At 35.6% G+C, this 17,296-nt stretch overlaps 1 protein-coding gene across 3 annotated transcripts in view; it reads left to right on the top strand.

The window, feature by feature from the left end:
* LTBP2 (latent transforming growth factor beta binding protein 2) overlaps positions 1 to 17,296 on the top strand; it is a 104,134-nt gene that overhangs the window by 72,392 nt on the left and 14,446 nt on the right. For all 3 annotated transcript variants that reach the window (XM_026664433.2, XM_087951885.1, XM_087951886.1), the window contains exons 18-25: positions 4,727 to 4,852; positions 5,220 to 5,345; positions 10,024 to 10,146; positions 11,528 to 11,653; positions 12,683 to 12,805; positions 13,753 to 13,884; positions 15,305 to 15,430; positions 16,402 to 16,545. In XM_026664433.2, coding sequence (XP_026520218.2) covers positions 4,727 to 4,852; positions 5,220 to 5,345; positions 10,024 to 10,146; positions 11,528 to 11,653; positions 12,683 to 12,805; positions 13,753 to 13,884; positions 15,305 to 15,430; positions 16,402 to 16,545 — 1,026 coding nt within the window. The remainder of the gene's footprint in view (positions 1 to 4,726; positions 4,853 to 5,219; positions 5,346 to 10,023; positions 10,147 to 11,527; positions 11,654 to 12,682; positions 12,806 to 13,752; positions 13,885 to 15,304; positions 15,431 to 16,401; positions 16,546 to 17,296) is intronic.

Below are 17,296 nucleotides of genomic sequence, written 5' to 3'. Positions count from 1 at the left end.
AGTTCAAATGAGCTAATATATCGCCACCTTTCAGAAGACGTGCTCTAAACAGTTTACGTGTAAGATGTATGTGTGCACCTACACTGTCACGAACATAAATTCTCTTCAAATTCTCCCAACACCTAGCAGCAGACTCTTCTCCATGAATATGGACTAGCTGCTAGTCACTCAGTGTTAGTCCAATTATACAAAGAGCTCGTTCGTTGTTCCGTTTAAAGTCAGCAAGCTTCTTGGCATCGTCCTCATCATCTGGATCCCAAGCATTTACATCCAGTGGATCTTCAACTGCATTCCATAACCCTTCTCTATGCAGAAGTAGACTGCACTTCATAGACCAGGAAACATAGTTTGTTCCATCCAACCGGGTTATCAGTGATAGACTTGTTGAAGGGTCTTGTGCCATCTTTACCAGGACAGTAACCCACAATTAAACAGTAAACAGCTGTCTGTATACGGTACTGTGTATTCACACTAACTCTCAGTTATCTGAGTCTGGTAGGGCCTGGGCCCATAACCAGTGTTGAGGTATTCCCCATTAGGAGAATGAGTGCACACAGGGAAACGTAGTGAGAGTGATGTTGAATAACACACGACCAGCACACAGATACACTGAATAGTAAAATGTAGGTTTTACTTCCAGTAAACGGTTAAGCAAAGTCCAACAAACAGTTCAAGTCATACACGGTTAAAGGAGTCAGTTTTCAGTCCAGGGATAATCCAAATAACAAAGTCCAGTATCATAAACAGTTCAGTAAATAGACTCACATCAAATCCAAGAAGAACGACGATCAGCAACAGTCAATAGGGAAAAATGCAGGAACCAAAAACATTGAACAAAGAACAACTAGCAACTAGCAACTAACAACAACAGAACAAACAACCCAGGTTTTTGGCTCCATCTTATGGCCATTTGAGGAACCACACCCAATTACAATTTTAGCATTTGCTTAAAGAGACAGTATTAAATGTCTATCCTGGTTTATATATTTCCAACCCAACTGTTAGGTGACTATCAATTCCTAACAGCAAGTCTGTCAGAAATCAACAAATTCTGGTTTTATATTTTGCACATAACTGTTTAACTGCTTCCAGGCTTAAATGCTTCAGACTCACTTCCCATGTCATTAAATCATTAAGCTTTTTTGCTTATTTTGTTGAAATTAAATTGTTGCAGTCATCACTGCAAAACTTCTTCAAGTTGAAACTGGAGATGAGCAATATTTGGACATAAGATGAGAGCAAGGTAGTGTTTCTCCCCTTCATTAGGTGACCCCCTTATCCTCAGGGTTTTAAAATTTGTTAAGCATGACAACAGAACCAAAATCAAGTTATCCTTTGTTCTTGCAAGACCTTTTCCCTTTATGATCATAATTTTATGTTGCTATTTGGCATTTATGGCTGCTATTTATTTATTAAGCAATCAAGTTAATATCTCACAGAAGTGGCTCTGTAAGAAACAAGGCAGCTGTCTATCCCTCTAACCCCTAGTCAGGCCAGTCCTCCATTCTGAAGTTTCCTTAAAGAGCTGGACAGAGCTGGACAGAGAAACCTTGTGCAGATTGTCTTTTAGAATTGCTTTATAATTGCCTTCAGTAGTTCTGCCTGAAGTGTGAGTCTACTTAGCTACGGTAGCAGTTAACAGAGTAATTAAATTCCCTGGCCCTTGCTGTTTTACCACAAGGTAAGTGGATTAGTTGATCAAGTTGTGCTCCTTCCCTTAGAAATCTGGGAGCTGGTGTGTTCTGTTTATGCAAAACCTGTTTTTGTTATTGTTTTATTTTATTTAGCTTAGGTAATGACAGAAGGAAGGCCACAAGAAAGAGCCTAGCAGTGACCAGTCTTTGCTCAGTCCTGCCTCAGTGCTGTCAGTGGCAGATGTCTGTCTCATTAGACAGTCACAGGCAGAAAACAGAAGTAGCAAAACCTTAATTTGGATCTGTATAAATAAGTTTTGCCAAATTAGGACATGGCACTGGATAAGAACCAGAATATGAAGTTTTGCTGGTTACTTTGAGTGAAAATATAAACTGTAGTCCTCTCTCCTTCATGGGTACTTTGTAACAATATACAGCTCCTCTTATTTATTTATTTATTTTATTGATTTATTTGATTTGTCAATTGCTTACAAGATAATAGATATAAGTATAAACATGAGTAAGAATACAGGAAATAGGTACAAATAAATGGGTACACTAGAACAGGGACGGTAGGCATGATGGTGCACTTATGCACGCCCCTTACTTTTAGGAATGGAGTGAAGTCAATAGTGGTTAGTTTGAGGTTAAAGGAGTGGGGGTTAGAGAATGTCTAAACAGAGTCAGGTAGTGCATTCCAGGAATTGACCACTCTGTTGTTGAAGTCATACTTTCTGAAATCAAGTTTGAAGCAGTTTACATTGAGTTTGTAACTGTTGTGTGCTCTTGTATTGTTGTGGTTGAAGCTGAAGTAGTCATTGACTGATAGGACATTGTAGCAGATAATTTTGTGTGCTATGCTTAAGTCTAACCGTAGGCGGCATAGTTCAAGGTTGTTCAAGCCCAAAATGTCCAGCCTGGTGATATAGGGTATTCTGTTGCGAGCAGAGGTGTATAGTACTCTTCTTGTGAAATACTTCTGGACTCGCTAGATTGTATTAATGTCTGATATGCAATGCAGATTCCAGACTGATGAGCTGTATTCGAGTATTGGTCTGGCAAAAGTTTTGTATGCTCATTAGCAATTTGACATTTCCGGAGGAGAAGCTTCGTAATATTAGATTTACAACTCTTAAGGCCTTTTTGGCAATGGTGCTTAGGTCATTTGATATGAGAACTCCAAGGTCCTTGACAGAGTGAGGATCATCAACGAGGTCATATCCACCTAGTTTTTTGGTGTACTGATTTTTTTTTTTTACCAATGTGTAGGATAGAGCATTTGTTGGTTGAGATTTGGAGTTGCCAGATGTTTGACCATTCAGACACACAATCAAGGTCGCTTTGAAGGGTAGTAGCATTGTTGGTGGTGTTGAATAGTTTTACATCATCCGCAAAGAGGATGCAGTTGCTTATAAGGTGATCGCAAAGGTCATTTATATAGAGTATAAAGAGTGTGGGTCTTAGAACACTGTCTTATGGGACACCACTGTTAACTGGAGCAGGGTTTGATATAGTGCTCCCTATTTTTACTATTTGTTGCCTGTTTGACAGGAACGCAGTAATCCACTTATGGAGGGATCCAGAAATGCTGTAAGAGTTTAGTTTTAACAGTAATTTGTTATGTACCACTGAATCAAAGGCTTTGCAGAAGTCTATGTAAATTGCATCTATTGCTTTACCCTGGTCAGTAGAGTAGTCCATATGTTTTTGCAGTGTAGGAGTTGAAGATTGCAGGTTTCCAAATTGTTTTTTGGAAAGTAGGTTGTTTGACTCTAAGTGGAGAGTGATGAATTGGTTAATGATTGATTCCATGATTTTGCACGTGACACAACACAGTGAGATTGGTCTGTAGTTTTCAACCAGGCTGAGGTCACCTTTTTTGAAGATAGGGGTGACCGTAGCTAAGGACCATAGGTTTGGTAAGGAGCTGGTTCTGAATGATATTTCATATATAATGCTTAGGGGTTCTGCTATGACAGAGGAGAGCTTTTTTAAGAAGTATGCACATAATCCATCGGGGCCAATAGATAGGGATGGGTTTAGGTTACGTAGTGCCTTTTCTACATTATCTTCTCTAAAGTAAATATGTGGTAGATCATTACAGTTAGTTGTGGTATGACTAGGAAATGTGGGGCATGAACCATTGCTATTTACAAAGACTAAACTGAAGAATGTGTTGAAGAGATTGGCCTTAACAGCTTCATGGTTGCAGTCTTTCCCATTTAGTCCTTTTAGGGGTGGAATGGTTCTTGATTCTTTAAGTTTGGTGTTAACAAAATTGTAGAAGGTGCGGGTGGATTTTGTACGTAGGAGGTTTTCCTCTTGCTTGCAGTGGTAATTTGTGCATTCTGCCTTTATCTTTTACTGCATAGGGTGTTGTATTGGTTTTTAAAGTTTGCTACGTAGCTAGTTTTGTTTTTACACCATAGCCATCTTTTTTTAATTGAAGTTTCCTTATTGTTATGGGTAATTTGTTTTTTTTGTTTTGTTTTTTGGGGTTACTAATGGTATATATAGTTTAATGACTCTTTCAAGTTCAAACAAGAATGCATTATAATGGTCTTCTGTAATATTACAGCTAGAGAACAGAATATGCCAATCAAGAGATGATAGGTCAGCATCTATGAGATCATAGTTGGCTTTTTTGAAGTTGTATTTTGGGGATCCATCATTATGATCCTTGTACAAGACCTTCCCCCTTTTATGACAATAATTTTATATTGCCATATTATTAAAAAGTTCATTATCATCCAATGACCTTATAACCAGCCAATCAGAAGTTAGAAAGAAATGAACATTTTTCAACTTTTTTTTATTTTCTACATTGAAGCTTTAATCTCTTAATCTTCATTGAGCCATATGTAAGACCCCTTAATACAATTTCCAAATGCTTTTGGATAACTTTATGAAGTTTCTAATAATAATCTTATTTGGAATATAGCCATTTCTTGATAACTTGCACACATTGTCCTTCTGCATATAGCATCATTTGTTGAAAGTTATATAGGGCTCTTTAATGTTCTGTTGTTGCTCTGCCAAGTTCAGTGACATCAACTCAAAATTCAGTTCCCTGTTTCTTTTATTTGTCATAGATATTGATGAATGTACAACCTATAACATCTGTCCCAGAGGACGCTGCATCAACACTGAGGGCTCCTTTTCTTGTGTGGTTTGTGATAATGGCTATATTGCATCAATGGATGGAAGAACATGTGAAGGTATATATGTGGCTTGATATGATGATAAGGATAACATTCTGATTAACTAAAAAAGGTACATTAGCCTAATCCAGAAGATTGTATAGTCTTATAAATAAATTTTTGTTGTCATAGAAATCAAGTTATCTGAATAACTTATTGATTGAAATTAATTGAAAACTAACTGGAAGCTGTGTATATAAACAGTATATAGTGAATATTACTTGATATGAAGAAATAATTGGATGTAGCACATCATTTTTATACACTGTTGAGGAAATGCTAAAGACATTTGCCTGATAATATTTTGAATCATCTATTGGATAGATTTTCTGAGCTTTTTCTTGTTCCGTATTCTATGTCAGTGAAACTCTGTTCTTTTTTCTAGATATTGATGAGTGCAATTCACACATGGCCTGCCCACAGGGAATTTGCATTAATACACCAGGCTCCTTCACTTGCCAAACTTGTGAAATAGGCTATGTTCTCTCATCTAACAGACAGTCTTGTGAAGGTAATAATATTGATTTCATTCTTCAACACACTTGGCTTACTTTAGGCCTGTGTGCATTTAAAAGCAGAAGAGGTAGTGATTATGATCTGGATTGATTTTTCCTTTCCCAGATTCATCACCTAGGAGGAAAGCATTTTGTAGAATATTGATCCTGTTTTTCCCAGGTTACAGTTCACAACCTTGGCAGGCTATTATGAAATACTTGAAGATATTGGGATTGGAAATATTTGGCAGTGATTAATGTATTAATTAATGAGTTGGTTGCAGTTTTGCAGATAACATTCATTACATTAAATTAGGTCAGTTTGGAGAAAAAAAGAAAATGGGTCAGGAGAATGAAAGAAAGAAGGGCACGATTCAGTGTGATTAAATAAGATAATCTGCTTTTGTTTTTAAAGTTGTAAATTAGAAGGCCAGACATTAAGATTTACCGGATTAGTAGAGAAAAACTCTGGAAATCAGTTAGTGACAAGCAAAGTGCTATATAGTTTATTGCATCTTATTGCTGTCACCTAGTGGTCATCCACTAATGATCTAAAATGGTTAATTTTCCATCCATTTTTATTTATAGTTTAATTTAAAAAGGACTTTAAAAATGGAAAAGTTGAAAGCTCACAAATATCATCATTTTATTCAGTAAAAAATGTGAAGTCCTATGTTATGAGTTGAAAGGGATGAGAGGGATGTTTACTTAATTGGATGGTCCCCACATATTCTAGACATTTAATGCACCATGACAACAGAGAGATCAAGAAGTGCCAGACTGAATTTTCAATATCAAATCTCCCCACAAGTTTTCCATGACAGAATAATTAGGTTATGATGCCAATAAAATAAATATGCCACTATAAAAAGTGTAACAAATAAAATGTGAAATAAAAATAAAGTGAAAACCAGTTTAAAAACTAAATTTAGATAAATTAAAATCAATTTGTTAAAAATAAGAAAATGAACAATCATTAATTGCTTTTTATTTTTGCTGATTGCTTTGAAGAACTAGCTTTGGAAAACAGAAATAGAAAAATGTGGAGACTAAAATTGAAGTTGACCTCAATTCCAACAGTTTCCCAGACAAAAGGGTCACATATGCAACTGACATTTTTCTATAAAGAGTTAAATTGGGAAAATATGGACTCTATAGAAAGTAATTATATAAAATAATTGCCTACATATTTTTTCAATTATACCTTTTGTTTCTTTTATAACCTTCCTATATTAGAATTGTTCTCTGATACAGTACATCAGACATGTTTTACACATGTAGAAACATCCACTCTAAATCTGAAAACCATGCAGTTAAAAAAAACCAACACAGGTAATCCTCGACTTACAACTGTTCATTTAGTGACTGTTGAAAATTATAAAGGCACTGAAAAAAGCAATTTATGGTTTTTTTTTCATACTTAAAATGGTTGCAGCATCCTTGTGGTCATGTGATCAATTCCAGATGCTTGACAACCGGGATGCATGTAGGTATGATAGTTGCACTGTCCTGGGATCATGTTATCACTATTTGTAACCTTCCCAGCTGCTTCTGACAAGCCAAGTCAATGGGAGAAGCCAGATTTATTTATTTATTTTATTTATTTTTATTTTTCAATTGCTTACAAGATAATAGGTATAAGTAAAATCATAGTTATAAATACATGGATACATATAAGAAAAATAAAAAAATATAAAAGAAACAATAGGACAGGGACAGTAGGCACGTTGGTGTGCTTATGCACGCCCCCTGCAGACCTCTTAGGAAAGGGGTGAGGTCAATAGTAGACAGTCTAAGGTTAAAGTTTTTGGGGTCTGGGGACGAAATCACAGAATCAGGCAGAGTATTCCAGACATTGACCACTCTGTTGCTGAAGTCGTATTTCCTGCAATCAAGTTTGGTGCGATTAACCTTGAGTTTGTATCTATTGTTTGCTCTAGTGTTGTTATGGTTGAACCTGAAGTACTCATTGACAGGTAGGACATTGCAATGTATGATTTTATATACTATGCTTAGATCGGACAGAAGGTGGCGTAGTTATAGGTTTTCTAGGTCTAGAATTTCGAGTCTGGTGGCATAAGGTATTCTGCAATGAGTAGAGGACTGGAGAACTCTTCTTGTGAAATATTTCTGGACTTTCTCAACTGTGCTAATATCAGATACGTAATGTGGGTTCCAGACTGATGAGCTGTATTCGAGTATTGGCCTAGCAAATGTTTTGTATGCTCTAGTTATTAGTGTAATATTACCAGAGAAAAAAATACGTAAGATTAGGTTAACAACTCTTAATGCCTTTTTGGCTATGTAGTTACAGTGGGCTCTAGCACTTAGGTCATTTGAGATGAGTACTCCAAGATCCTTGACAGAGTTTGGATCATCAACAAGGTCTTGACTATTCAGCCTGTATTTTATTTTCTGATTTTTTTTTTGCCAATATGTAGGACAGAGCATTTGTTTGTTGAGATTTGAAGTTGCCATTTGTTTGACCATTCTGATACATAGTCAAGGTCTTTTGAAGGGTAGCAGTATTGTCTGTGGTGTTGAATAGCTTTACATCATCAGTGAAGAGAATGCAGTTGCTCTTGATATGATCACAGAGGTCATTTATGTAGAGTATGAAAAGAGTTGGTCCTAGAACACTGCCTTGGGGGACACCACTGTTGACAGGTACAGAATTTGATAGGATGCTCCCAATTTTGACCATTTGTTGTCTGTTTGACAGGAAGGCTTCTATCCATTAATGCAGGTGTCCAGAGATACCATAAGATTTTAGTTTTAGGAGTACTTTGTCATGTACCGCTGAATCAAAGGCTTTACAGAAGTCTATGTAGATTGCTTTGCCCTGATCGAGTTGTGTAGTCCATATGTTTTTGCACTGTAAGAGTTGCAGATTACATGATAGTTTTTTCCTAAAACCAAATTGTTTATTAGAGAATAGGTTGTTTGTTTCTAAGTGGAGGATGATGGATTGGTTAATAATTGATTCCATGACTTTACAGGTAACGCAGCATAAAGAGATTGGTCTGTAATTTTCAACTAGGCTGGGGTCTCCCTTTTTGAAGATGGGGATGACTGTGGCTTGTGACCATAGGTTAGGCAAGGAGCTGGTCCTAAAAGATTTTTCAAAGATTACGCTTAGAGGTTCGGCTATGGCAGTGGGTAGATTCATAAAGAGAATTCTATATAAGTAATAATTTTATTAGAGACCACTTTCCACATTATATTTATAGGTGTACACTTAAAAATATACCCAGACATTTTAAGGTAAAAGAGAGGCAAACCTGTTTGCAAATTATCTAGGAATTTTCAACAGAGAAGAAGAACTGGCAGGTATTTCATTATATACAGTAATAGTGTATAGCTAATAAATGCTCTGCATTTGAAATGACACTACTGTATTCCTAGTTCATGGTTAAGAGTGACAATAAAGTTAATGTTTATCTTTCTTTCCAGCTACTACTTTAGATTTAAGTATTTCCTTATGGTTATCAAGCTGGGTGTGGCTGGTGACAAACTTGAAACCCTTAATGATTGAAACAGATCAAAGAAATCAGAAAGAATGACCACAAAACATGCACCTGTTATATACTAGATGAAGCTAGTATACATTTTTGTCACATTATACACATTATTTGTCAGATTATTAATATAAGTTATACCCTTAACAATAGAGACAAATGGAAAATGAAGCATATTAACTATGTTTTTGGTGGACAATCCCTGTTTCTTAGAACTGTATAATATATTTTTAATTTAGAGGTGAGCTATTTCAAGTATACATATAAAATAATTGAAGTCCAAACACATGTTGGAAGGTTTGGTATACTGTATATCATTGGAACATTCCTTAGGTGACTGAGAATAATTGCAACTACTTTTTGATATTTATTCAATGGCATATCCTGGCTTGCTCCTTTCCAGCATTTGAGTGGCCCTTAAAGAGAAGAGTCCTTATATTACTTTACAAATAGATGGATGCACACATAGTGAGAAGTGTGTGTGTGTGTGTGTAAATCAGATTTGAAAAAAAATGCTACTCCATTTTGTTCATAGCCAACAATATCCCAATCTGTTTCTATGGTTATTCTCTGTGACTAATATAGAGACTGCTGCATAAAAGATATGTAGTGTAAGATTATTAGGTATGAATACTTCCAGACATTTTCCTTTCAGGCTGATGTCTTTCTATGTTTGAGCTAGAAGAACTTGGTATTAGCGTGAGTAAATATATAACACAGTGAACAGTCACAGGGATGTATGTGTCTGTCTGTCTGTCTGTCTGTCTGTCTGTGTGTGTGTGTGTATGCTCTGATACTTGATCAATATGTTTTAAGAAGATCAAAGCTCATTAAAATAAGTTTTATTTTATATTTTTAAACTTTGGAATATCAATAAAATATTAATAAAATAAAATAAAATATATACACTAAAGAAAATTGTATAGACAGAACTTCTTTAGGGATAGAATGTGTTTGATTATATTCTTAAGCATTTGCAGTACACTTTTAATATCAGCTGGACAGGAGAACACATACATTTCCTCCACTAATAGCTCCAGCAATGGTACCCTGTAGGTTAGCTTTCTTTTTTCATTTAAAATAAACACAAAAAAAGTCTAAGCTTGTGTCTATAAGGAATTTTCCTTCCCTAATTGGTGTTGCTTTCCATTAATCATGCCTTCCTTTCCTTGAACAGACAGTAATGAATGTGAATACCCAAACATTTACTGTTTAGGAGGAGAGTGCTTAAACACACCAGGATCCTACACGTGTCATTGTAAGCTAGGATTTGAACTTTTCAATGGGACCACATGTGAAGGTAAGCTTAGTGTAACACATCTGGATGAATTTGCCCATTCTTCATTAATTTAGTCACTTTTAGAACTAGCATAAACAAAAAGGGGAAAAAAGACAGACTTATTTGGGGAATTTTATGTAGTTTTTGTTCAAATCAGCCTCATTAGTGTCTAGGAAAAAAATTACATCTGATTGCTCAAAAAGGAAGTAGAGAATCTATCTTGAAGAATAAACAGTAGCATCTTCTAAATACCTTTGTATTTGTATCACTTGTGCTCATCTATATAATTTAAACCAGCCTTCTCCAAATTGATGTTCTCTAAATAAACGGAGAATTCTGCAGAATTATCTGCCAGGGTGGGGATTGCGTACGTGATGGGGATTCTGGGAGCTAGAATTTCACATCTGGAGAGTATCAAGTTGAGCAAGGTTACTCTGGGTTATTCTAGTTATTTTCACATGCTTTTGACAAGTAATAGAGGAACTGGAGCTTAATATTAACTTCTGCTTTCCTTTCCTACTTCTTGTTTCTTTTTCCTCATGTCAATATTTGGTTTCTTCTTGTTATCTTGTCATTTGGGTGCTGTCTTTGTTCTATGTTCTTAATTCTGTGCTTTTATAACCTATATCAAATCAATTAAGTTACAATTATTATTGATAACTACCTGTATTTTATAGAAAGATAATATAAATAATAATGTAAGACTAATTTATTTGTGTTTCTTACTTTTTTCATATTTGAATATAATAGAATGAAAGAATGACATACTGTGTATCTGATAGTGACCATCACCTTCCTTGGTCTACAGCTTGTAGCCAACTGATTCTTACTCTCCCATAATTTTTGGAACTCAGTTAACATGCTTAAAATTGGAATAAGCAAAAGATACCCCAGGGTTTCTTAATGTATTGCTGTTTTGAAATATATTGGTAAGAAGTTCTGACAACTTGTTAAGCAGCAGCATATGGATTTCCACCTACCCATTTAAATTAGGTTGCCACAATTAAAAAGCTAGGAGAAAAACAGGTATGGATTTTTGCTGAAAAAGACTTCAATTTCAGTTTTCATATTACATTGAATTATATGACTGCTGACCCCTGTTTCTTGATTTTAAGTGAATACATGCTAGACCTCAGGATATGTATGTATATTTAGAGCTCTCTCCAACAATAGATTTCTGGAGGAGACTCTCAGAAAGCTGTTTTCATTCATTTTCATTTCATTTCATTTTAATGTCAGCTTCCCTTATTGTTTAATATATCCCATCTCGATAGCTTAGATGTGACTAGTGTAAGATAATCTTGTTCTGAATGTTAGCTGATAGTGTTAAATTAGAATAACCTGTAGCAGCTTTTCAGAGTGAATTCCCTGTAACTATCTTTACTATCCTTACCTCCTACAGATCAGAATGAATGTCTGGACAGTGGCATCTGCAGTCCCAACGGCAAATGCCTAAACAGTCATGGATCTTATTTCTGCATTTGTGCTCTTGGCTTTTCAAATGCGGCTGGTGGAGTCAGCTGCCAGGGTGAGATCTTAGAAGCTATAGTGATCAAGAAAGGTCTCCTTTCCCCGCTATTTTCTTTTCAGACTGATCCCAGACTGATCTTAAAAGATGCTTTCCCATTCAACATCATCCACTTTATATTTTCTCTTAAGATTGTGCAGCAATCCAGCATTTGAAGGGGAAAAGATGATTCAGAATGCATATTAGAATTCATGTCGTTAGGTCTCACACTGCCATCTAAGGATAAATATGTATTTGATTTAGAGATGTGCTGAAAAGAACATATGTATATGTATCCAGACATGCTCTGAATTACCTTCTACAAATCTAGGATACTGCGGACCCTACACTCTGCCCCTGCTTTTACATGTCCATATTTCCAAAAATTACTGAAGTAAGGTACAATGTTGATGACAGGGCTTATAAATTCGGAAAAGTTCTCAGTTTAGATTTCATTTTTGCCACAGGCAAGCTAAGCTTTCTATGCTAAATTATGGGAAGTGTAATTTCCGCTTGCTAACTTAATATTAATCATTTTCCTAATAACTTAAAACATCTTCAAGATTCATGCAGTCATTGTATTGTCAAAATAACAGTAATGAGGATGGGTTCAAAATTGGCTGAATGATGCTACAATGACAGTATAAGATATTAGGGAAAACAATGATAGTATATATAATTCCCAATTAGAAATAAACCATTTGCACCAAAGTAAATTCCTTGTGTGTCCAATCACACTTGGCCAATAAAGAATTCTATTTCTAATTCCCAACTATGAATTTATTCCATTGCTTGCTATAAGGTTTTTCACATTCTGTTTCCATTTGCAATTTAAATTTAGGGAAATCGGAGAACCTGAATTCAAATTAGCTAATTTAGTCCATTCCAAATTAGGCTCAGATTAATTCATTTGGATCAGCTCAGATGAATTCCTCCATTACATACTATCAACCCTTCCTAGTTTAGCTTTCTGCTGTTCTATTTCAATACTATTTCACATTAAAGTCTGGCTTCTTTTCCTGTGCTTGTATGTTGTATTGTATTTGGCAGATGTGGATGAATGTGCTGATCAGACCCGGTGTTTGCACGGTCAGTGCATCAATACAGAAGGATCCTACAGCTGCTTATGTCAAACTGGCTTCCAGCATTTGCAGGAAACAGATGACTGTGTAGGTAAGAGCTGACCTCTGAAGAAGAAGGAAGAGGACGATAGATCAAAATCAAGCTAAGCCAATTGTTGGAGGCATTTTTGTATTTTATATCTACATTAAAACAAAAACAAAAACAAATGTTAGCTGCTGGCATGGGGCTGAGAGAGATTGGTAGGGATGTGGAAGTTTAACCCTTTGCTTCCAGGCTGAGATCCTGGGAAATGTTGCTCCCCTAAAGCTGTTATTGGCACGAGAGAAGTTCTTTGCATTATGTCAATGCAAGGTTTCTTCTTAATAAAAATAACAGCTCCAGATGGTTTATTGGGTCTCAATTCACATGTGCAGGTGGGTAACTCCATACTATATAGCTGCCCTCCATCTTCTAAGAAAATGTTATTGTTTTCAGTACTAGTGCTGCAGAGCAGTTCTTTTAAGAATGCTTATCTCCCCTGAAGTGATACTGTTTATTTATTTCATTCCCATTATTAATTTATTATGCTTGTTCAGCCAAATTTTAGAACTACAATACTTATTCTACAGAACCAGGCAATTTTGGGGGGTCAACACTGTATTTTGGTGATAAGGCAACCTTTTTTTATGGACTCTAGCTGCTATAGGGGGCATTGCTACTGATGTAAGACTGGGCAGGTATACCAGTCTTGTGGGCACTGTATCCACTTTTTGTTTTTTATTGTACTCCCCCAAATGCCAAAAAATCTTAATCAATTTTAGTAACACAATCAATGTTGCTCTGGGACCACAAACATGAGAGTTGCCCATTGTTACTTAAGGATACTTGAATGTTAACTATGTTAGCCATCAGGGCTTGTGCATTTTTTTCAGGTTCTTCTTGTCTTTAAGACATCTTTCATGTTTCCCCCTTTCCCTACAATTTACTGCTGCCAAGTCTTCTATTAATTGTTCTCCTTTTAATACATTCTTTTGAAAATGTTTTCCCATGGATGACAGATGTGGATGAATGTGAAGAATTTGGGGCTACTGCTTGTGGCATATGGCAATGCCAGAATACCTTGGGTTCATTCCACTGCATTATGCGATGTCCTCCCGGCTTCCATCGCACACCATTTGGTGAATGCATTGGTAGGTGCTGTTGGGAAAACTCTGGGGTGTGTAAATGTCAAGGAAGACCCTCTGCAGAGAAGAATTCCATTTTATAAAGAAGGAGAAACATGTTTACATTATAGAGATAAAAATACTATCTGGCTGTAGTCTGAAATGTTTGGAGATTGTCTCTCTTTCTCTTTTAACAAAATGGATATTGTTTTGCTCTTCCTCTTAGACAGTTTATTAAACAGGTGTATCTCCCATAGATGAAATAGACATGAAAGTACCCAGAATGAAAAGCAGTTTGATAGAAATTGACTCATAACTTCCCTTTTCCTATTTATTGCTGCTAGCTAATTCATGTAGGAGGAGACAGTGTAAATACTTCCATCCCTGATGTTATTCTCAGTTCAATATATGCTAAATATATAGTCTATGATCAAAGACTAAAGTACCAGTATAACACCATCAAATAAAAGCAGAATAAGATATTAGCACAAAAGAAAACAAGCAGATAATAGAGTGGGAAATGAGCTACATCTAAAGCAGTAAATCAATAATCAATTCATAAATGTTTTCCAGTATTGAACTTATAGCAATCACAATCAGTCAAAATCTGGCAACCTTCCTAGATATTTCCACAGACCAATATAAAAAAGTAACGCAACAGAACTTGAGATATTGTGTAAATTGCTCAGTCCAACTAAGGACAAAAACAAGCTCAGAATGGAATATTATTAAACCTCTCCTCTAAAATTATGGATGACAAAATTTTATGTCTGGACAATGAGAATGTTTATTTATGTGAGATAAAAAGCATGTTGAAAAATTAAGTGAAAGGTATATTACACGTCCATTATGATAATGAGAACATTACTCCTATATTTCTGCAAGACCAAATTCTAAAGTATTTCTCTCAGGACCTGATATCATCAAGAAATGGGAGAGAGATTGCAATAATTTAAATCGAAGACTATGCATTTCTTCCAAGGAGAAATACATCTATCAACAATAACTACAGTATATTAAGATTCCTTCTGTTAATATTAGCTAAATTTCAAATAAACCTCTGCAGAAGGAGGGCCATAATACAAAACTAGAAGTGTAATTAATGCACATTGAGAGACATGTAACATTGCTCTTAAGAATTTGGATTGGGTTACTTATAGTATACACAGAACATAAAGTTCAGTACTTCAGACCTAAATGCTTCCTCTTTCAGTTTCTTAATTCTCCAGAGTTTCTTTTTTGTTGCTGAAATGTCACTCTGATAATACTGAAGTTATATTAAAATGAATTCATGACATTTGCATTTTTGCACAGTCTCTTGATATGAATTAAAAATATCCACATGAGTCACATTGCTAGCATGTGTCTGAAATGAAGAAGCAAAATAAGGTTTGCCTAGTCTTTAGAAAGGACTATGTACTGATTTGTTGATCTATCTGTTATGCAGATATTGATGAATGTGCCAATGAGACCCTGTGTGGAAGCCATGGTTTCTGTGACAACACTGTTGGGTCATTCCATTGCTTGTGTGACCGTGGCTATACAAATTCCCCTTCAAACCATGATTGCATTGGTAAGAGTCATTCAGCTTTCCAAGATGCACACTGCCTCTTTATACAGAATTCGGGCACCTTTCCAACATGTTTATCAAGGTTATGGTCTTGAGTAAAATCGCTTAAAGATAACATTGGGGGTTTTTTGGGTGAGGGGTGGGGTTAATTGTATTTGAAATTCCAACTTCCCAATTCTCAAGTTCTTTGTGAATGAAGCCTTATACTGTAAGGATAGGACTGAAAAAAATGCAATTCCCAGACGAATCTTTAAATCTAGTTCTTTTTGGAAAGAAATACTAGTTGTGATTGTAGCATAATCTGAGGCTTAAGCATTTGTATAAAACTCAGACTTTCTTGGAGAAAAACAGTATCGTTCAGAGGAATGCTGAAACCTAGAGCTGGAAGGATGATAGAGATCATCAAATATAAACCTTTGTTGCAAGACATCATCAAGTACAACTTTTATAGAAACTCATAGATCTTCTATTTAAAGGTTTTTGTCAAAAAAGAATCCACCAAGTTTGCTCATTGCCAGATATCTTAGCAAAATAGTCTTCCTAATGCTTTCTTGAAGTTTCCTCTTTAACATTTCAAATTCATTGATTTAGGTTCCATTTCTTCAGATACAGAAAACAAAATTGGGCCATCATTTATTGACAGTGTTTAAACATTTGGCTGTCCTATCATTTTTTCCTGTTCATATATCTAATACTTAAGCTATTTTTTCAGCTATTTTATCCCTAGAGATCATATTTCTGTACTAACAACTTAGCCAACAGAATTATTAGTTGTATCCCATGAACTACAGCAGGAACCACATTTTGCTGACATAGCTCTAAGTTTTAGAAAACAGGCATGAGGAGTCAGAAATGTAAAGGTGCAACTTTGCAGAATGTAGACATTAACTCCTTAGATGAGACACAGAAATGATGACTCCAAAAAGCACTGAATTTAGCAGGCATATTGATAGACTGTATTCTGATTCTTGCAGATGTGAATGAATGTGAGCTGATGATTGCAGTGTGTGGGACTGCACTTTGTGAAAACGTAGAAGGAGCCTTCTTGTGCCTGTGTCCAAGTGACCATGAGGAGTATGACACAGAAACTGGGGAATGTCGCCCTCGATCAGGCATAGGTAAGGGTTTAGTGAACAATATCCTGCAAATGGAAATTGGATATGCAATTCTTGCAAGTTCTTCTTTTTGGTCTGGGTAAAAGAAAGAATTGTGGGCTCCATGATGCTCTCTGACCTTGGTGATTTTCTTATAGACATTTCATTACCAAACTAGGTAACATCATCAGTGAGTAGAAGTCGTCTAAATTCTTAACATATTCCAACATCAGAGAGTGTTTAATCACATTGACCATAATCTGAATTTCTTATGCATATAACAAGTCTATTAAATGTAATCTCATGTGGATATTTAACCAAACACCTTTTGGTTCAGAGAGGGAAAAAATAGCTAGAAGCATATTAAATCCCATTTATGAAAGCAAGATTTGAAAACAGTTAACTATAAATGGATAATGACATAGAAGTTGCATTTGAGTGATTTTTCTCCTGCTTCAAAATGGAGTCTTCAAATAAATGGTCTTAATACAAGATTTTCATAATCCCTGATTTGTCATTAGTAACATGATGTCCAGCTCCATTTTAATATTTTGGGAAAGTAGAGTTAAGTGTTCAACAAAATGTGCTTTATTGACAATATTGGTTGCAACTCTTTAAAAAAGCATGCTTCAATGAAAGCATTCAAGCACATACAGCCATTAAAGACAGTTTTAAAGTAATATAAAACATAGCCTCTTTGAAATGTGTTGTGGGAATCAGTGGGAGGCTAACTTTTCCATTTTAAGCAATCATTTGTAATTTGGAGAGAAATTTT

Source organism: Notechis scutatus, chromosome 1 (genome assembly GCF_049901735.1).
Source record: "Notechis scutatus isolate UNSWTSFEM ecotype Mainland chromosome 1, rNotScu1.2, whole genome shotgun sequence".
In the NCBI taxonomy this organism is placed as follows: domain Eukaryota; kingdom Metazoa; phylum Chordata; class Lepidosauria; order Squamata; family Elapidae; genus Notechis; species Notechis scutatus.
Note: the sequence above shows the minus strand (reverse complement) of the source record. Positions and strands in the feature narration are given on the sequence as shown.